This window comes from Vidua macroura, chromosome 3 (genome assembly GCF_024509145.1).
Source record: "Vidua macroura isolate BioBank_ID:100142 chromosome 3, ASM2450914v1, whole genome shotgun sequence".
Taxonomy (NCBI): domain Eukaryota; kingdom Metazoa; phylum Chordata; class Aves; order Passeriformes; family Viduidae; genus Vidua; species Vidua macroura.
In genome coordinates, this window is record NC_071573.1 from 19,045,308 (window position 1) to 19,066,828 (window position 21,521).

The 21,521-nt window shown below is 39.7% G+C and overlaps 1 protein-coding gene across 1 annotated transcript in view; it reads left to right on the forward strand.

Annotated features, from left to right (window-relative positions):
* GLP1R (glucagon like peptide 1 receptor) overlaps nt 1-21,521 on the forward strand; it is an 86,877-nt gene that overhangs the window by 42,530 nt on the left and 22,826 nt on the right. Inside the window, 4 exon segments of the mRNA XM_053972437.1 lie at nt 10,172-10,281; nt 12,728-12,834; nt 16,240-16,393; nt 17,856-18,015. Of these exon segments, the coding sequence (XP_053828412.1) occupies nt 10,172-10,281; nt 12,728-12,834; nt 16,240-16,393; nt 17,856-18,015 (531 nt within the window).

Below are 21,521 nucleotides of genomic sequence, written 5' to 3' on the forward strand. Positions count from 1 at the left end.
TGTCTGAATGCATGTCTAATTATAGAATATCCTCCATTTCATGCCATTTTGCATATGCATCTTTGACTTGAAAATACACTAATCTTTACAATGATTATACTTCTTAATCTTGCACACAGTTTTATTTGTTTAGAAGTATTATTCTTTTCTACTTGCATGTTTTATTGGTGACTTTCCCCTTGAGAGTTTTCTGTCATAGACTAGATTTTTCCTGAGACACTCAGGTCCCTGCTATGAATTTTCAAAACCTCCTCAAACATGCTCCAAATGTTAACTGTTAGGATTCCCATACATCACTTTAATTTTTCTTTGTATAAGAATAAAGCTTTTCTGGGCAATGTGTATGAGAGAACTTGGGTATATGACTTGTTTGGTGACAAAAATAATGCTGGTTGATGCCTGGTCAGACTCATATGACTGTCTGGTTCTAATTTACTTTTTGACAATTGGAATGAACAGGAATGAATTAGGCAAGAAAAGGATCAAGTGCTCAATGGCATATTTCCTCTGAAGGCAAAAAACTGACTTACATGCGCAAAAACTGCCTGGTAATGGTCCTGGAGTTTAATGAGGCAGGGCACCTACAATTCCTTTAAACAGAATGAAAGCACGGGTAAAATGTGGAAAACATTGTGTTGGTGTGACTGATGAATGACAGTGGGCCTAAGTTTTTTTAAATGTGAGGTATCACTGGCAGTGAACATTCAAGGGAAGGGATTGTTCCTTGGCAGGAAGAGAAGAGTTTAAGTCAAAGGGATTTTATGTCCATCCAAATACCTCTCAAGCAATGAAAATTGAACAGAAATTTAAATTGGAATCAAGAATGTGGGGAAAATTACCCATATAAGAGTGTAAGAGATCCTGACTTTTAGATCAGGGACAGGTCCCAGCTTTGGGTTGGAGGGTAAGAATCACTGAGATTGGTGTAAAGATTGACTTTGTAAAGGAAAGGTAAATCCAGACATACCTGCAGCTTTAGTGGCCTCCAGACACTATTGACAGAAAAGATGGTGATTTCCATAATAAAATTGCTCGGTCCTTTCTTTTTTTTTTTCCATTATTTGTTAGAACTTTTATTTAGTACCTTATAGATTTGTAGTGCTTGGCATGATGAGATTCAACAAATTAGAACTGTTTTAAGGCTGATGTTTTCCAAGAACATTTTGTCAAAATTTTATTCTGTATTTCAGCATGTGGATGAGAAAGAGGAGTGTGGCTCCTGTGATGCTGGTGATACGTCTCTTGCTGCTTGTGGGGATGAATTCCTTATGTGTGATTGTTTGCAACTACAGTCTCCAGAAGCCATATCAGTGTGGAGTAGTGTTCCTTTCTCTTGAAATGTGTGGCTGTTGAGGTCAGACGTGCTTTTGGTGCATGGGCTGAGCAGGGCTTCTTGTGGCCTTGTTGGCTGCAGTAGGTCCAGATCTGAAAGCAGCTGTTCCTTGTTGATTTTGCCCCTCTTCACTGCTTGGCTGGAGGAGGAGGAGCTTGGAGTATGATGAGGAAGGCTGAGGAATTGGCTGGTGAGAAAAGAGATGTGAGAGGTTGGAGTTAGGTTGCAGTTTTAATTATGGTGGCTTTGAGAAATGGCAACCCTGAGTAGGAGCTGAGAGAGAAGTAGGAAAGTGTGGGGGGAAAGGGAAAGGGGGCAAGAGTGCGAAGGTAGAGCAGCAGCATAGAACTAAATATTGCAGCAGCTGGAAGGGTTGAAGGAATGAACCTGAAGAGGAGAACTAAGGAGAGGAATGTAGTTAGGGGAGAGAACAATGGTGTGTCTTCAGTCTTCAAAATGGATGAAATGCTTTATTTTATTTGTTCTGCTTTGAAGTGTCCACATTATTTTGTGTAGATTCTTGCAGAAGTATAGTTAGCCCTAAATGAAGTTTGATAGTTTGAGATAAATTTTATGACCTATTTTCTGAAAGTTCCTATTGTTTAGGATTTTTCACCTGTCTTGTGAGAGATGATAAATTTAGGATTATTTAATCAGTGGTTCTGTATACCATTGTTTTTGCAGATAACCAAATACCACTAATTTCCATGTTGCCAAGGACTGGCAGTTTGCTTGCAGCATCTGGCATTTGTTTTAGGCTCCATGTTCTGGAGCTTTTTGTTTTGCACAGGAGCTGCATCAACCAACCAGTGTTCATTTGCCTGTGTACATCCCTCTCCCTCCTGACTGTGCATGTTTAACACACTAGTTACCTGTTGTCTTTGCTCAAAGGTTTTTTTTTAGCTCAGCAAGTATTATCCTAATGATTTGTCTAGTTTTTTCCTTTCTTTTTAGCTTGTTTTGAGAGGTTTTTTTTGCTTATTTTTATAAGGCCTTGGAATATGGGCGTAGTAAAATAGATCCCTTTCTCTGCCCTGGAGACAACTTTAATTGTGTGGTTTGCAGCCTTTTAAGAGAACTTTTCACTGCAGATTTTTTTTTTTTTGGCATCATTTTAATATCCTCAAATAGGATGGCTTCTATTAATTACATTAACTGATACAATAACTTAAAAACACAAAACCTCTTAACAGCATTTTTACAAGTCTGTTTTGCATTAAACTTCCAATCACATTTGTTGTTGCAATAAATGTATTCCAATCTACTTTTATTTATTCTGAACAAAACTTCTAATGGTACTTCTTGGTATCTTATCAAATGTTGACAAAGCTGTGCCATTACCATAAATACTTGTTTTTCATAAGCTGCCTTCTTTTATTGCATTAATTCACATCTTTTATAGTTCATAAACATTCTTTATTAAACCTGATGCCCACATGCATGCTGCACTTTTATGATTTTTTTTTAAAGTTTATTTCAAAAAGTTATGTCAAGTGTCAGTGTTGTCTAGCATAGTTAATGGCAGCCTTTTCTTAATACAAGTTCCTCAAATTAAATGCTTGGAGGGTATAGCACCTTTTAGGGTAATGCTCTGTTAAAAACAATATTCTTTTCCAGAAAGCTATTTTAATTTTTGAGATGCTAATTCATACCCAGTGATGTGACTTAAGGAATACTTTGTGAGTTGGTATGGTCTTCTTTGCTTCCATAACCTTTATTGGCCACCATTATGCAAGTAGTTTTTAATTATGAAGCCGTGTTCTGTGATTGTTTTCTTTTTCACAGATCTTATACCTTCAGTATGAGGAATGGATTTGCATGTGAGATGTAGTAAAGGGGGTTCTTCTCTGCAGGATCATTGCCTCATTAACTGAGAAAGTTGTGTTGAGTGAGGCAAGATATTGCAGACCTGGCAAGCATGATCTCTGCACTAAGAGAACTGAATATGCCCATTCAGAACAAATTTTCTTTTTGTATAAATGTGACTTTATTATGTTACCAAAATATGGTCTTTATTTTTGATCATCTCTTTATGGATATGAACTAATAGCCTTTAGTGTTCATTGGGGAGCTGAATTGTTGGTGGTCTTTGAATGGACCATACAAATAAGAAGATGCAGTATTTGATATAGACTAGATTCATTCTGCTTAAATATGGCTTGCATCTCACAGTAGTAAGAATGAGTAATTTCACATTAAATTATCTCCCTCTGTTCTGCGTCCTGAATAAAACCGTGGATTCTGTTGGAAAAAATGTATGACTGTGTATGTAGAAATATTGTTACTGGGTGGAACTAGAACTCGTCTAAGTAGCTTTAGTTTAACACTTCCTGATTCTTGAATCTTTAGTGCTGTTGTGTTAATGTAATTTCAAAAGAAATGCTTTTAAATAAGAATTTATATGCAGGCAATATTCCATGTGTGATGCCAAACATCATCTCCATCTGCAGTGTCTGTGACTTTGTGCTTTTGATAGCACAGCAGAGGATTCTGGCACTGAGAATTTCCAGGACATGCAGGGGTGTCTGTGCAGCCTGCAGTGTGGCCTGTGCTTGGTTGGATCTTCCCTTGCACCATGTAAAGGTGTCTGTTAGGTCTGCATGAGGTCATGTCAGGTGGTCACTTCAAGTTCTTGCTGCAGGAAGAAAATAATTTTCAGTAGTGTGTATAGTTTGGGTGAGAGGTAGGGAAACAGACTCAAACATCCTTATTGTGAATGTTCCTCATCACTAGCTCCTAGCTTGAAAGATCAGAGAATCCCTCCAGCAAGGAAGAAGAGTAACAAGAGGAAAAAGAAAAGTAAATGCATTCACACTCCTACCAAGGGACAGATGTGAGCTTGCACACCTAACAGCCACCCCATGGTGCAAGGGAGCATGTAAGTAAGCAAGCACAGGCTTGGTTTTTTTTCTTTTTGTTATTACAAAAGCAAAGGAGTTGAGATGACTAATACATTATGAGGGAAGAGGAATGGTGGGAAAGAATACTAAATAAAGTACCTGTAGTTAAACTGCCTGTTGAGGTAATATAATTTCAGATGATGTGGTGGTAAGCCCAGCACAAAGGAGCACTTTGATAAATGTGATTCTTGGACAGTGGTGCAAGCTGGGGCTCTTCCAGCTCCCTGGAGGCTTCAGGATCAGGCTGTTCTCTTATGTCATGCTTTTAGCTGCATACTCCTAGGCATGAGTCCTGGGTTTAGGATGTCTTTGCAGAAAGCAGCATGGGGGTTGGGGCTGAGTGACACTTAGCAGCAGCTTTTACAGCCAGGAGCGATTCCTTTCAGGAGAGCATTGCCCAAGTAACAGCAAGTGATAGCTGAACAGAGCTGCTGATGGGGGCGCAATCTCCTGAATTCTGGTAAGTTGTTGTCCCCATCAAATGGCAGTTTGCTCGTTTCAGGAACAAACCAGTCTGTCTTGAAGACTGTAGTGATGCTCTCATACTGCAGAGACCCTGCTTTATAGAGAAAATTGTTACCTTTTCCAAAACAATTTCCCTGCTGGAAGTAGAGAATGGATGTTAACAGAAGACAAGTCTATAACACTTGACACAGAGCAGACAGACAAAACTGCAGTCTCTTGTTCTTCTCATTCTCTCATCTCTCTGCCTGAATAGAATTGATTGGCTAGGACACGCTGTAATTTATTTTTACAATGAATAATGTTCCAGTTTATCCTCAGGGACAGTTGGGTGAGTAATGTCACACTGACCTTGACACCCTGATGTTGTAAAATGCAGATGAGGTTGGCTGTTTCAAATAGAGAAGATACTCAATTTGTTTTTATTTCTAGTAAAAATGGGACTAATAAGGAAAAGTTGTTTTTTGCCCATGCTCTCCATACGTAAAAGTATTCAGCTATTTCTGGAATTTGATTTGATTTACAGGTTCAGTAGCTAGATGTTATTAGCTTCAATGCTGGCTCTTTACCTTTTATCAGCTTAGAGAGAGTTTTGGGCATCAGTCTGTGTTTTAGCATGTAATTCTAATGAGGTGTGATTGATACTGTTTAAATAAACTTGTGCCATTAAGCTGCTGTTCCAAAGGTTTTGCAATTTTTTGCACTTAGCTTAAAAAGTAAATAAAATCAGATTCCCTATGCACTGGGTGTGGATTTGTTTATTTGCAGAGGATGATAGCCAATTCTAGAATATAGTGGAATGATTTGAAACGTTGACTCTATATAGGAGGAAACATAACAGGACAGGAAAAAGGTATTGCAGGATAGCAAGGAGGCAAGAGCCACCTTGAACCTTTAAAAAAAATATTGTTCTTCATTCTGGTCTGTTAGAACTGCTGCTGGTCTTTGTATGCTTGGTGTTTTGACTGCATTAAAGGTAAGAGGGCCTGAGTCACTGCAGAATTCAGGCATGGACAAATGTGATTTGCCTCTGAGTAAACCACCTGCAAGCAAGAAGCTGAAATTGCTCAGCAGTTGTGGGGGAATCTGTATTGGTGCCTTCTTTCTGTCATGGCATACACGCCACCTCCTAGCATGTCACTGTTAGTTTGTCTCAGTGTCTATTAATAACTGATTTTCTTTTCAGCAATGGCACCACATGAAAGTTGCAGGAAATTAGGTTCCTAGTGAGCTTTGGACCAGGCCCTCAGCAAAGACAGAATGTGTACATATACTATCCCTTTATCTGTTTTAGAAGGTTGAAGATCTCTATCTTAAGCCATGACCACCTGTGCAGAGAGAGTCATAAAAAGTACATGTGAAAAAGTAGTTTTGAAACATTTTTAGGTAGCTTTATTGCAAGCCACATGCTTTCCTCTGAGCAGAAAGAATGGTAAGACACTTGCAATTCTTGAGTCAAAACATTACTGATTGAAAGCTAGTGGATTCCTTGAATTTTGTTGGACCTGCAACAAAGATGGGAATTTTGTATATGAGAAGATTTAAAGTCTCCAGGGTTTTATAGGTTATTTTGGAGACACACCAAAGCAGAGTTGCTGGTGTTTTACTCTGTCCCTCACATCACTGAGACAAGACTGGGGAAGAGCATTCAGCTCATCTCTTCTGAGTTGCTGGACATTAACAGCTTTTTCTGTGTTTGGGCAGTAGCATGTGGCTGCCTGTGACTGAGCTTGTTGTCCACAGGAGGAGTAGATGGAAGCTGTTCGCCTTCTGCTTCTGGGAAATGGAGAAAGTAGGAATGACTGTGGGCTGATGCAATTTGGGAGGGTTCTGTTTCAGAGGTACACCTTTCTGTGGGCATGCTGTGTGAAGTCTGGGCTCTGGGCAGTCTCCTCCAGGCAGCTTCTCTGACCGATCACACAGCGCTCGAAGGTGGCCGCACCCCTGGGCTGGGTTTGCCTGGGAGACCCTGCATGGTGCTGGTGTTGGATGGGCCAAGCTGCAAGGCATGAAGGGTCTCGTGTGTGGTGTTTATTAATTTCTGAGCCCTTCACAGCTCCACAGAGTGATGCTGTGTGGGTAATGGGGAGTCTGACACATTACTGAAAGCATTCCATTTCCACAACAGTGAGACTTGTTTTCACATTTCTGAGAGTAACTGGCTGCCTGCAGTGCATCAGCCCTGTGTTATTTTCATGTCCTGCATTCTGCACTCTCTCAGCTCTTTCATGAGTGTTGTCCCATGTATCAACTAGAATCTTAATGGTACGTCAAAGTGGAAATTTTTATAACATTTTTATAAATGCTCTTTAAAACATTAAAACAAACATTAAAACATTAATAACATTTTCTATCTCATAAGCATTTTGGCTATTAAATTATTCCATAGATCAGGTATTTAGGCTCTCACATTGTGATGTGCAGTCTCATCTATTTTGAATTTGTTTGATTTATTCTTTTACATTTTAAGGCTCTTTTTGGGTACAAATAGCCCAGCTTGTCTTCAGTTGCCTCTGAGTCCTGCACTGGTCACCCCTGTTTCGGCAATCAGTGAGTCTATGACAACCTGACACAGCTGGCATGTGACCCTAGAAGTCTGTGAGAGCCATTTAGTTTGAGAGTTTGTGAGTCCTAGATGTGGCAGGAATGTTCCTGTCCAGTGTAATAGCATTATATTATTTTTTCTTCATATTTAAATGAATTGCCTTGTCTTTCTGTCTGATAGCAAATTCCATGTTTCATTTACAGGAAACCTTTCAGTTCTCTAATATATGCCAGCCTTCAGGATACGCTAGATTTTCCTCTTCATTATTTAAAAAGTGTTATCAATAAAAAAGAAAATTAAAGTGTGTCATGATGATTGGGAGAGAAAATAAATATATTGAAGCTAAACATTCATTCCAGTTAGACCTTGCACTAAGAAATACTGGCAGAGGGGGTGAATTCACAAAGGGTTTTAGAGAATGTGAAATAATGTTGGGGTTTGGGGTTTTTTTGTTCACTTGTTTTTTTAATTAATTCTCCTTTAGCAGGGTGGGGTTTTTTTTTCCCTTGTGTTTTTTTTTTTTTTCACCCCAGGAATATAGTCAAATTTCTTGTTTTCTGAGATTATGCCTCATAATAACTTTTTTATTGTCTTGTAATGCTTGGTTATAGCTCATCTAATGGCAGACAGACAAAATTTTCTAGTCCTATGACCCTCTGAACTTAAACCTCCTGGATTTCACATTCATTGGCTCCAAATATACAATATTTACTGATTCCCAGGGCTGCTTTTGCACAGGTATTTTGAATGGCTTACTTCAGGTTGCTGACCACTAATTGTGAGGGGGGTGGATGAGAGGGGGAATGATGTGTGAGATCCTTAGTATATTCATAGAATCATGGAATGGTTGGGTTGGGAGGGACCTGAAAGATCATCTAGTTCCAACCACCATGCCCTGGACTGGAATGTCTTCCACTAGGCCAGGTTGTTCAAAGTCCCATCCAGCCTGGTCTTGAACTCTTCCAGGGATGTGGCACCCTCAGCCTCTCAACATAACCTGTTGCAGTGACTCACCACCTTTACAATAAAGAATTTCTTTCTAATATCTAATCTAAATTTACACTCGAGCTTTTCTTCTTCAGGAACTGGAAGGCTGTTGTAGGGTTTCCCTGGAGCCTTCTCCAGGCTGAAGCATAAAAGCCATTGAGAGCCTCACAGTCCTCTGCCTGTCCTTTGCAGCCAGGTCTCCCCTATCCTTCCTGAGAAGACCCATATTTTCCCTAGTCTTTCTTTTATTCCTGATGCTCCTAAATAAGCATTCTTATTACCCTTGAGTGACACCATAGCAATGCGCTGACCGAAGGAAGTGGTTGTCACTGGCAGCAGGTAAATGAGAGCAGGTGCAGTTAGTGGCTGTGACTGTGTGTGTTGCAGATGCTGTACCTAATCTCTCCTTCTGTTTTCATGTGAACACATACCCTTAATAGTAAGAAAAAAACCTCCACGAGCATAGCTTAATTTTTGTATCATCTTTATATTACCTCTTACTGATGTATTCAGTATAGCAATTACAAAAACAAATAGACTATAATACCAGAACCATTATCAGCTATTATTTAGCATACTCATTAAAAATTGCTTATTAGAATATTAATGTTTATATTTTTTTAACATTTATTACTTAGAGTACCTATTAGTTGTCTGCTACTGACAATTATCAAACAGATTACCTGTTGTCAGCTAACATGTAAATAGCCTACTGGGTTCTTAGAATTTCAAATAAGTTTTAAAATTTTCCCATTGAACAGAAATGCCAAATTCTAAAGATTCTAGTTTGCAGTAATGAGGGAGCTGACAACAGGATGAGGTTGAAGCAGGCAAGGCTGGGTTTGAGCAAAAGCTGTAATTGGGAGGTATATTGATGCCCATGTAGAACTGAATCTTCCTAACTCATCTTCTTATACCCCAGAGTATTGTAAGTGTATTTTTCCAAACATTATCTGGGTAGAGACTAACCCTGGTTGAGGGATTGACCCAGCATCGCTTTTTAAGGGGTAGATTCATTTATACAGAATAGGTCAGTTTACTAATAGGTCAAAAATGTGATTAGTGAGACACTTCATTTGCAAAGCAGCTCATACAAGGACGCTTCCAGTTGCTTGTGTGTACAACTGTCTAAGTTGTTAGATTTTCCCAGTACTCCAGACACTAGAGAAGGAGTTTCTTTTCGTACACTATAAGTGAGTGCTGCTTTCCCTTTGCACTTTTTCTTTTGGTGCTTCAGTCTGACATAAATTATTAGGAGCCATTTCAATGCACTTGCTTTTACAAGATCAAGCAGCTTACTGCTTGAGAAAGATGTTTAATTTATTGCTAATTTTGTTATTCAAAGATGTAGACAGAGGGAATAGAAAGAGTACATAGGTAGTTTAGGAAAAGATTTATGGCTTCATTTTGTAGCACAAATGTTTGTATAAGCATTTACATTTTGGGAAGCTTGTGTTAGCATACCTGTTCTGAGGTTTCTCTGGGTCTGCATGCTTTCAGAAAAGAAAAAGCAGTTTTAGTCTTTGTGCACCTTCTTTTCCATGTAGAATCTGTAGCTGAAGCTTAACATTCCTAGAATTTCTTTGTTTCAAAATCTAGTATTTTAGTGAGCTGGAATTTATGCATGTTGTAAAATCCACACAAAGATGGCAGCAAATATTTCAGTCTCTTGTTAGCGTGGAATGGTCAGCAACTGTCCTGGAACATGTCCTGGTGCCATCTGATACCTTGACAGCTGCTCCAGGGCCCTGAAGACAAGCAGCAGAGTGTTGGGGGCAGGCAGGGAGCAGGTGCAGCACTTCCCCTGCCATGCTGCAGCTTCCCCCTCCAGCCAGGAGAGCGTGGGTGAGGAAGGAGGGTTGCATGGAGATGCTATGTGAGCCTTGCCCCTTGGTCGAGTAGGCTCTCTTCCACTGACCCTATGGCTCATTTTGCTCCTGGCAGTGCTGCATGGGCAGGTGTACCGCTTCTGCACCTTGGAGGGGACCTGGCTGCTGAAGGAGAATTCAACCCTGCCCTGGAGGAACCTGTCTGAGTGTGAGCCCTCTGACCAGGTAAGAATTTTGCCCATTTCCCCTCCCCCTCTCTCTTGCTGCTGTTGTTTAGGACAAAGCAGAAGAGAGGGACAAAATAGTTGTTGATGCCCACGCGTTTTTCTCCTGTCAGAGTAATCCTGACTGACTCACCTCAGTGAGCCTAATGCTAAGGGACATCAGGTCTCTCCTCTTTAACAAAGGGAACATGAAGGGTAGATGAGAGCACGTTTAAATGTACGTGAGAGCCAGAGAAGTGACTCAGGTCATCCCAGCTGTGGTGCAAGTTGAGCAAGGAGCTCAGCTGCAGGAGTGACCTACTGTTATTCCTTTGCCTTTTTTCCATTCTCACGTCATTGTAATAGTGACCGTTTGTTCTGTCTGTCTTGTTAGCAGCTATTAAGGTGATTAAGATGAACTGAATTGAAGGATATTTGCTTTTTCACCTTTGGGCATGGGGCAATACCTGCCCTTTTTTTTTGTTCAAGGTTTTTTTTTGTCTTTATACCTTCATTTTCTGTGCGTGATGGAATTAGGCTTGTCAGTGTTATTTTCTTGCCCTCGTGCTTTTTACTCTGCAGGGAGCTGAGATGCCTGGCACTAAATGAAGGAGAGCACAGGGATTTTCAGAGGATTTTTGACCGCCATTGGCGTCAGCCAGTGCACTGTGTGCGTTCCCATGACACGTGATACCACTACTACTGTGAACCTCCCAGGGTGATGCTTTTCCTCACAGAAATTGAGTGCACTCTCTCTATCCTGGAGTACTGGGAACTAGTGCATTACCTAGTCAAAACAGTTCAAGTTTATGAAAGTCCCAAGAGCTGCAGGATCTATGCCCTCTGTGGTTTCCCTTTTGTGTTCTGTGCTATATCAGCAGAACACATTGTCTTAACACTGTGTATAAGCCTGGTTGTTTGACTTTTCCTTGTTGGCCCTTATGATTTCTTCCAGAGCTGTGCCGGGACATGCCAATGAGTGAGATACCTAATGGTAACACTTGTTCAATTTGGCACCTGCCTCCAATTTTTCATTAACTGATCTGGATTCTGAAACCCTTTGTACATGGTGTCACTCCCTGAAATATGAACAGCCGTGTTTGGCTATTGTTCCAGCCAATTTCCAGCTAATGTATATAGAGCCCCATAGTAACTTCGGTTTATGTATCTGGCATGTAGGAACAAGAAGTTGTTTTTCTGAGTTTTCCATGTGTTATATTACAAAGGTAACTAAAACAAATTCCAAAGTGTTAGTGAATCTTTATAAATTTAGGTGTATGATGTCATTTTCATCTGTGTATGTGTTTTAAATTGTCAGGTTTCAGTTGTTTGCTTAAGCTTTGATACTGAAGAGATTTTGCTTTTCATAAGGCAACTTTCATAGCATTCTCTTTAAAGCATTAAGCTAGCAAATCTGAGGTACAGCCTGTGTGTTCACCTTAAATCCTCCTGGCTGTGCAAAATGCATCTGAATAACTGTACTGAATTTATGAAGTACAAGGAATGTATTCCTTTGTACAGCACAGGTCTCAGGAGTCAATTGCAGACTTAGCAGCTTGAAGAAGGGAAATAAAATCCCTGAGTCTATTTAGACAAAGATAAGTGCTTAGAGATGAACTAGAGCAGTGAATATGAATGTGCCTTGGAGGCTAAGCAGTAAGACTGTGTTAAAATTCAGAGCTGCCTGTACCTTTTCAAGTAATTCTCTTCTCAATAAGGATTTTGGCCAGAATTTTCAAGCAAGGGTCTCAATAACCATGTTTTCAGTGAATCTGAAGAGAGCCCCTGCTGCTCTTGTCTGCAGCAGGTTGCTCCCTCTCAAGCAGTGTGGTAACACCTAGGTCATCAGATGCTGTTGGGCTGTGGTTTGTAACCAGGAGGTAGAATAGTTGAGGCAGAACACAGATTATTTGGGGGCAGAAAAGGGTTTAGCTATATGAATGCAAGGCATGCTTTGCCTCCAAATCATCAAACAGGACCTGGCTTGTTGCACTTTGAAATGTAGATGTAGCACTTCGAAGTGTAGATGAGGACCCCCCCCCATTATCACAGTAAGGAGACTTGCTTGAAGTGCTCAAGTCTGAAAATATTAGGTCTTCCATTTTTACTGTGGGTCTGAGTTGTGTCTGTTGTTCCTGCCATCAGTTTTAAGACTTGCTTGTGTGGTAATTCATGTCTCTCCAACTTTATTATGAAATAATGTCAGATTATCTATTTTTCTAGCCAGGCTGCAAAACCCAACTATTTGAGCCAATACCTGGGAGTAGCTGAGGAATTAAGATTAAATTTTTATTTTTTTAGAGCATATGGAAAGTGGAAGACTGATATGACATGTTCATTTAAACTTGAAAGAAGGAGAATGATTAAGAAAGCTAGAAAGTAGCTGGGAGAAAAGAACTGAAGGCCATGAGCTCTCTCTTTTCCCCCTCCACTTTTTTGTTTTTCTTTTCTTCTTTATATGCTCTCAGGATGCACCAGAAGAACAGCTCCTGAATTTGTCCATCATATACACCATTGGATATGCTCTTTCCTTCTCTGCCCTTGTAATAGCAACTGCCATTCTTCTTGGATTCAGGTAACTGGTGAAGCTTTGAAGAGAGTGGACTAAAGATTTTATGTTTTTCTATGTGACAGTATCAGACTTTAACAGAAACATTTGATTACTTTTTCCCTCCTTCCATCACCTCATTATTTCTCTATCTTTTGTCACTTCTGTGTTCCTTCCTAAAATAATTCCTTCTCAAAATGCAAGTAAAATTGCCAAATTTTTGCAGTTACCCATATGAACATGTAGAATAGGTACTTTTTATCAATTGGAATATTTTATTTGGCAAGTTTTTATTTCAATGAAATTTCTATTGGAAGAGGTGGTAAAAGAGAGAGATGCAAGCATTTCTTCATGGTCTCACCTTGAAGATGAGGCACACGTCTGAGATGGGCGAGGACATTTAAGAGAAAAATTTTCATCTTGCTTTGCTTGGAATTAACCAGAGCATACATCTCACTCTGGCCTATGTCCCAGCCTTCACATGCAAGATGTGCAGAAATGGATTTTTGACAAAATTTATAATTTTGAAGAACTTTCAGAAATTCTTATTTTGTTCACAATATGGAAGAGAGTCCAGTTTGAAACTTGAAATGTTTGTGAAATAAATTGCTGACAGCTGGCCATAGTGACATACTGAGTTCATCCAGGTTTGCACCTACAAATTCAACAGAACATATAAAAATTGAGACACTCTTGGTTGCCCATGCCAAAGATAACTGTGTGTATTAGGTTAAAAAATGAATAAAAGAAAAAAAAAACCCACCAGACCAAAACACAACTTTGGATTCTAATACGGATCTTTTTTTTTTTTTTTTTTTTTCCCTCTGTAAATGCAAGAAATGTTTTGATTCCAGCCAGACTTTCCTTCAGTTTGGGGGTGCTGAGCACAGGAGACTGATATTTAGAAAACAAAGACGAGATCCTGTTCTGTTGTGGGAAGGAAGTCTCTCTACCTTGAAGCTGATCCCTACAGCCAGGTCCCATCCCTCTTATGTCCTGATGAGGCTGCCTCCTAAAAAAGTTTAATGTTCCATGTCCTGGTACTCTTATTTGAAGTCAAGTCAGGAACCTTCAGTGATCCTCTGATCCTTAAACTTCCTTCCCTGACTGAAGAATTACCTTTGCTAGTTATTGGTCATTTCCTCTGGTGCCTGCACTACACTTTTAGCAAGCAGTCCCTTTCCTTTCTTCCCTTATATATTTAAAAAGGTCAGTCATGTCTTTTAACTTCTGATTTCCAAAACTGAAGTGATGCAAGCCTTCTCACATTGAACCATACTTTTTTAGCATTATATTGTCCCTTCTTCTTCTAATGGAGAAGCATAAGTGGGCAATATCAAGGAAGTTTTAAAATGACTGCAGAAATCCAGAGAAATGCTCACTCTCTGTGAATACCATTTGATAATTATGATTTGTATGTGTTGTACCTGTGCAACTTTGGGACCTTTCTGAAGAAGCACCAGATGGTCTTGAAGTCTCCAAATGTCTCCCAGGATAACTGTTTTCTCCTCATTTCACCTATCAATGACACTTCTTGAGTAATCTTAGCAGCCCAAATGTAAAGGTCACAGAGCACAACCATGTACTTTTTGAAGGAAGGAAGAAAGCATGTTTTCTGGCAGGGAACAAAGAGCAAGTTTGTCACCAACGACTGGTAGGAGAGAGGGAATTGGAGTGTGGAGTGACGCTTTAGCATTTTTCCTTCAACTGTGAAGCAGTGACTGGAGAACTGTACACAAGTGTGTGCTTCTCATTTTGAAAGTGAGGTTCTAGGGACATCAGAGGTACCAAGAGTCTTGTTAAAACTACGCTATCAATCCATTTTGTGTTCTCCTGTCTCAGTTGTTTACCGGGAGACAACGTCATCTTGGATCTCATGAAATATGAGACCTACCCCTATGTGAATTGCAGTTTCTGGATTCTGACTGGAATCTCTGCTCGTTTCCCTGGAGCTGCTCAGCCTCAACAAATGGGGATCAAAATCTAATTCAATGACTTGCAAATACTGATGTGCCTCTTAGAGTTCTTAGACTACAGAATAACCTTTATATTTGTCTTTAAAGGTGATACAGCATAGGAAACAGTATCTCTCTAGAGTCCTATTTTGGATCCTCTGAAAAAAATGGAAGGAAAGTCTGTAATTTCAGTGGTGGAAGCTGAATTAGGCCCATAACTTCATGACTGAAACAATTTGAATAACTTGCATTGCCTGTAGCAAAAATACTCAGTAACTACTTGCAACCTATTTTCTTCAATTGCCTAATTTACATAACTTTTTCAATCAGATAGAAATGTGTAGCAGTTCTGAAGGGTAGCAACAAATGAATTTTGAGTTTAAGGAACGTAAATATTATTGATAGGTAAGTTTTGAAATAAATTGTGACTTAAAAGTGATACAAAAATTCTACCTGACCTATGACAAACAAGTTGTTCTTCAGTGCAAACCTCTAACTTTCAGACCAAGTCAGTTTTTCTACCAAAATTTATAGAGCTGTAAAAACCAGACATATGAAGTATAAGTTCACTGAAAGTCTTGCTGGAATAATTGCCAATTACCATATGTTACATTTGTCTTTTAGCATCTTAAAAATCATACCCAGTGTAACTTCCTTTTTGGTAAAGTGTGTACCCTTGCAGAGCTGGGAGAAAAATGTTTGTGAATAAGGCTGGTAAAATATTGGCAGCACTCTGCAAGTAGATGCCATTTACATGACTGCAGTTTCTTTTGCTATTCCTTAACATGCTTTTTTTTTCTTTTTTTTTCTTTTTTTTTGACAAGTAGCAGTTTTATTGTCTTTGCAGCAGGCTGCTGAAATTCAAGAGGATTTTTCCTTTGTTTTTTTGTTTTCAAGTCTGAATGCAGAGGTGAAAAATCTGTTCCTTTTACTTCTACAGAAAGTATCTACAATTCTCCCAGAAGGCAGTTTGAATATAGATTTTTCTCTTGTTGTCAAATGGTAATTTGCAGGTGGATGTTTTTTCATTGTGGGCTTGAGCACAGCCAGAAGCTGCGCTGCATACCAGTCCTGAGCTTTGCCAAGGTAAACTTGCACAGTGACAATGGGGTCAATTCAAAGCAATTAGCTTCAGTATTATGTGGAACTTGACTTTTTCAGTCCTTTCAGACAAGGCTTCTGAAAATAACTTTATTTTTACACTTTTTAAGCTTTTGACATTTTTTTTTCTTAACGCACCTATCTTCTTCCTCTCCCCAGACATTGTCTTTAAGGGCTGAATTTTTAATGTATTTTCCTTGATAGTATTTTCTTCCCAAAGACAGTTTGAAATCCCTACAGCCATTCTCAAGTTATGGGGTTTCCTCTGGTGCCTCCTGATTTCTTACAGGGCTCGTTGTTCCCTTTCTCAGTCCTGTGTCTGATGTTGCATCTTTTATGTAGGTAGTGGATCGTGACTAGATTTTTCTTTTTGCAGACATCTGCATTGCACGAGGAATTACATTCACCTGAACCTCTTCACCTCTTTTATCCTCCGGGCTATATCTGTTTTCATTAAAGACTCAGTGGTGAAGTGGATGTACAGCACAGCCACACAAGAGTACCAGTGGGAAGGACTTATAGCCTTCCAGGTAAGGGCAGACACTGTGGTCATTCATAGGATATTGGAGTGTGCCTGCATGACAGCAGGTAATTGAATTCTTTAGTTGATGGCATAACATGTTTTTCTACCTGTGGGAAGTTTGCCCCTCCACCAGACAGAGGAACAAGAAGCTGATCTTTTTGCACACTTGCATACACACACACACACACACACATATATATATATATGTACACCAATGCCCGTATCTTCTTTCTAAGCTGCAATTTAATTTCTTTCTAGCAGTGAAAAGAAGGCATTTATTTTCCTAAGCCAGCACTTTTTGTGATAGAACTGTCCATCTGGTAAGTTGGTTGACCATCAGCTAAGTTGGTTGTTCTTGGTCATCTCTATATAATCTCTTGATGACAGGAAAAAAAGGAAGCATCTGATTAAAATGCAAATTTGAAAATATTTAGAAAAGCTTTGGAGGAATAGGCCAATTAAATACTTCTAACTGATGAGAGAGGATATACAACTCTTTTGTAAATAATGATGAAAGTGTGCCCTTCCCCATTTGGATTTGGAATGCAAAATGTACTTGAAACCTCAAAGAAAAGTAGCTTTATTATCTGTATAGCTCTTGAGACTAAAACATGGGTATGGCATTTGCTGCTCCAGTACAGGGTTGGAGTGGTAAGGGAAACTCTCCTGATGCATCCTTAGTGCCCATCCTTTTCTGACACTGCCTAAGGCAGAAGTGCTAAAACAACTTAGTGAATCTCATATGATGGTTGATTTTTTTTTTCTCATCTGCAGTTTATCAGTTGCCAGAAAATAACATCACATCTTAAATGGTTTGGAAATGTTTGTATTGTATTGTCAGTTATTTCCTCTTTCCAAAAAGTGTAGACTTTGATTTTACACACTGTTTACTCAAATAGTGGTTTCATCAGGTCTGATGGATAGATTAATTAGGTAATCAGGTTTCATACTTATCTAAAGTCCTACTGATCATCTCTGTATTTTACCAGCTATGAGAGAATTTGCACTTAAATGGGGTGCGCTGGGCAACATTGCTATTCTATGAAAATACCTTTTGCTTTGGCAAATAGTTAACCTTACAGCATCCACTCTTTTTAATAGAGAAATTCTCAACTGCAAAATAGAGTATCCGGAAAGTGAAAGATTCACTGACTGTTGTTGATACAGTATCTTTCAACTGTTCTTTTCATCTTTATTCATACTTTTCAAAATAAAATCCATAGCTTATTGAGGGGAAAATACAGACCATGTACCCTTATTTTAAGGAGTAGTGTTGTTGAAAGCATCTGTCTGCTGTGCATAGCACCTATTACTGGCATCTGTCCATTCAGCTATAAAATACATGGTTAGTTTAACAAGCTCTCTTTTTGAGGAGCAAGAATAGTAAAGAGAAGCAGTCTTTTGAGTTAGTATCCTTTTATTCTCAGTCCCTTTTGGGTTACTTTGGGCTGTGCTTTTTTCTGTCACAGGAATCACTCAGCTGCCGTTTGGTCTTTGTGATGATGCAGTATTGTGTGGCTGCAAACTACTACTGGCTGCTGGTGGAAGGCATGTACCTGTACACACTGCTGGTACTGTCGGTCTTCTCTGAGCAGAGGATTTTCCGCCTCTATCTCTGCATTGGTTGGGGTGAGTTGATTTTTTCCATTTGTCCTCCTGTGGCTGCACTGGCAGAGGGGATAACAGGAAAACTTGTGTGTCTGTCCTAGTGCTGCCCATTTCAAGTCCTGCACTCTGCATTCCCTTTTTGTTCCCAATCCCTTACCTTGTTTGGGCTGAAGGGTGTGGTCACACCTCCTGCATGCTCGTGACACAGAGGCTGTGGGACACTGCAGAAACTCACCAAACCAGTGGCAAACTACTTTTCCTTCAGGACATTAGCTTCCCAGGACAAATTATGTGTGGGTGGTTCCAGCTGGGTGTGGACTTCTCTGGACTGCCCTGCTTCATCTCCTGAAAGTTTCCCATTGCATTTAAAGACATATGAACGACTTGTGCTGCAAAATAGCAATGATGTTTTGCATCTGTGTGAGGACAACAGTATGGTGACAGCATGAGAGGAGGTGATGCAAAAAGGCTTATGACCAAGGGGCTGCTAGCTGAGAGGTGTCAGGTTGGCTAAGTGGGCAGAGCAGGTCAAATAGGGATTGTTTGGGAAAAAAGGTCGGGGTGCATGTGCCATGGGCATGTGTGTGCTTGAAATCAAGGGTTGTGATGCCTTGAAATCAGCTGGCTGAGTAAGGGTCACCTTCTGTAGAAAGGGTAAAGCTTTGATTCTTTCACTGTATAGTTCACCTATACAGTGAAAACACATTACAGTTTGGGATTAATCCTATTTTTGAAGTGATCTTGCATGTACTTTTATTGCATTCTCTCCCTTCCTCTTCTCTACCCTCCCCTTTTGGTGGAATCATGCCACTTTTGGAAAGATGAAAGTAAATCCAAGTAAATACTAGAAGTGTATCCCTCTAGCAGATATAGTACCACAGACAGTAGTTTGAACATTTAAATGGCTTTGACTCTCCTCCTCTCTCTATGGATTTCAGTTGTGAATATTTTAGCAAAATAGTTCACTGGAAAAATGCGCATAAATGGCATATTATTGTGAATTACCCAATTCTACAAAATTGTGATATATAAGGAGAAAAGGTTTTCTGACATATTGATAGGAATAAATAAATGCAAATAATAGCAGTTTCCTGCAGGAGAGTTTTATTTAAAGTTCTCTTTCTTCCATATTCTTTCATGTCAGCCATGCAGCAAAAGCAGCACCTTTTTGTTTAACATTTCAACTATATGTTTTAATTAGATCCTCAATTTAATTTAAAAGAAAGGGGAGGGGGAGCTATCCTGAAGCACTGACTGAGGTCATGGAAGGAAATGGAAAAGAAATTACAACAAAATTATATCTAGTCAAATCCTATGGGGATTGTGTTGTCTTATAAGAAAGGGTTAGGCTGCTTTTGGTCTGAATCACTTCTGTTTAGAGTTTGTCTCCTGCAAATGCAGAAGGCAGAAAGAGATGATGTTATTTTGGTTTTATTCTTCCTTTACAAAGGTGGTTTTGCTATTGTATATTGAATTTCTAAATGAGTTTGTGGAAATGAGCAGCAATGCAAGAACTTGGCACTAGATACATGGATTTCATTCAAGCTTTCTAGAAAAGCTCTGTCTGTGCCATTCAGCAGTTACCTGTACGGTTTCTTGCTCTTCCATATGTGTCTGCATGTGCAAACCTTGCCAGTGATTCTCCACCTTCAAATGCAGAAGCATCTGCTATTTCAGTGCTCCCAGATTAGTTATACCAGATAACAGTTTCATCTCTAACCAGTGGAAAGGTACCAAAATTTTTCCCGTTCTTTCTGCTTCTTCATTGGTGATTCCATTTTTTGGATGCTCAAGTCCCTCACCAGGTGACTTTCTGCTGTATGCAATGCTTAGAAAATTTTTATTTAATTTGATTTTTGAGCTGCATGATAGCCTCAGTGTAATGCTGAGACTTCAGAGAGAGAGACAGCAGGTTCCTGTTTGAACTGTTGTCCCGCTCTTTGAAATAGTTAATCAACTGTAAAAATAAAGCTGGAAAAAAAAAATATTTATTTGATTGCCAGAGCTAATTTGATACTTTGACCCTTTTTTCTATTAATGAATTGTCCTCTTACAGGACATTTTTTTAACTTGTTCATTTCTCATAATTTGATTAATATTTATGTATGAAAATTTCATGTTTGTGTTGCTCAAAACCATAGTCACTTCATGTTGTTATTTCTTACTATTATAACTGCAGATTGTGATCACTCTCAGACATGCTGGAGTCTGCTCTCCTGGAGCCCAGGGTACTGAGCTTGATGTGCACCCTCCTCACTGCCCTAAGGTCCTTGAATTCCACCATTTCATGGTCACTGCAGCCAAGGCTGCCCTGGAGCTCATGTTCCCCACTAGCTCCTCGTTGGTGAGAGCAAGGTCCAGCATGGCACCTCTCCTCATTGGCTCCTCTGTCACTTGGAGAAGGAGTTTATCAGTGTGATGCAGGAAACTTCTGGATTGCTTATGCTCTGCTGTGCTATCCCTCCAGCAGATATGGGAGTGGTTGAAGTCCCCCAGGAGGACCAGGGTTTGCCACTGTGATGCTGCTCCTGTCTGTCTACAGAAAGGCTTCCTGGTCAGGCAGCCTACAGCAGACTCCCTTGTAATGCCACTTGTCCCTGTCCTCCCTTTAACCTGACCCATAAGCTCCTAGTCAGCTCCTCACCCATCCCCAGGTGGAACTCCATGCACTCCAGCTACCATTGATGTGGTGACACCCCTCCTGCTCTCTCCAGCCTGGCCTTCCTGAAGAGCCTGTGGCAATCTGTTCCAACACTCCAGTGAGGAGCTATCCCACCATGTCTCTGTGATGCCAGTGATATCATAGCCCTGCAGGTACTGGCACTGGCATGCTGGTGGTAGGAGTGGGATGGATTAAGGATCACATTCCCCAGTAACTTCAGTTTAAAGCACTCTTTCCAGGCTTGGCAAGCCTATGACTAAAGATTTTCTTTCCCTTCTCTGTCAGATTCAGCCCATAGTAGACTAGTTGTTCCAAGATATTCCAAATATATTTTTGTTACATGATAATATCAGGTCAATTCTAAAGTCAGTTATTAGACAGTAGTCCATGTATTATCAGTTCAAATGACTAATTAGCCTTTGTTGTTGAAGTGTTTATAAAGGGAAAAGTCTGTCTTGCATTATTGTACTTTAAAAAACCTAGAAAAGTCATAAAATCTTGATAGACCTATGAAAACTAATGTAGTCTCATAAATTGGGAGATTTATACTAACATCATGTATATTAATAGGATTCTCTAATATTTCCCTATTACTTGTATGGTAACTGTATTTCTAATGGCCACTTCATTGCTGAGATTTCATGCCATCCCAGGCTTTGAGGTGGCAGTGTTACATTTTTCCTATTTCATTTAATGTGGAATATGTCTTGCTTATGTCTTCTATTTCTTTGTCAAAGCAGACTTCCATACATTTATGTCAACCTTAAGTTCCACATACCTTACTGCAAAAACAATTGTATATTCCATTTTCAATGCTGATGGAGAAAAAGAAGGCAGAAACACTTTGCAGCATCAAAACCCCAAC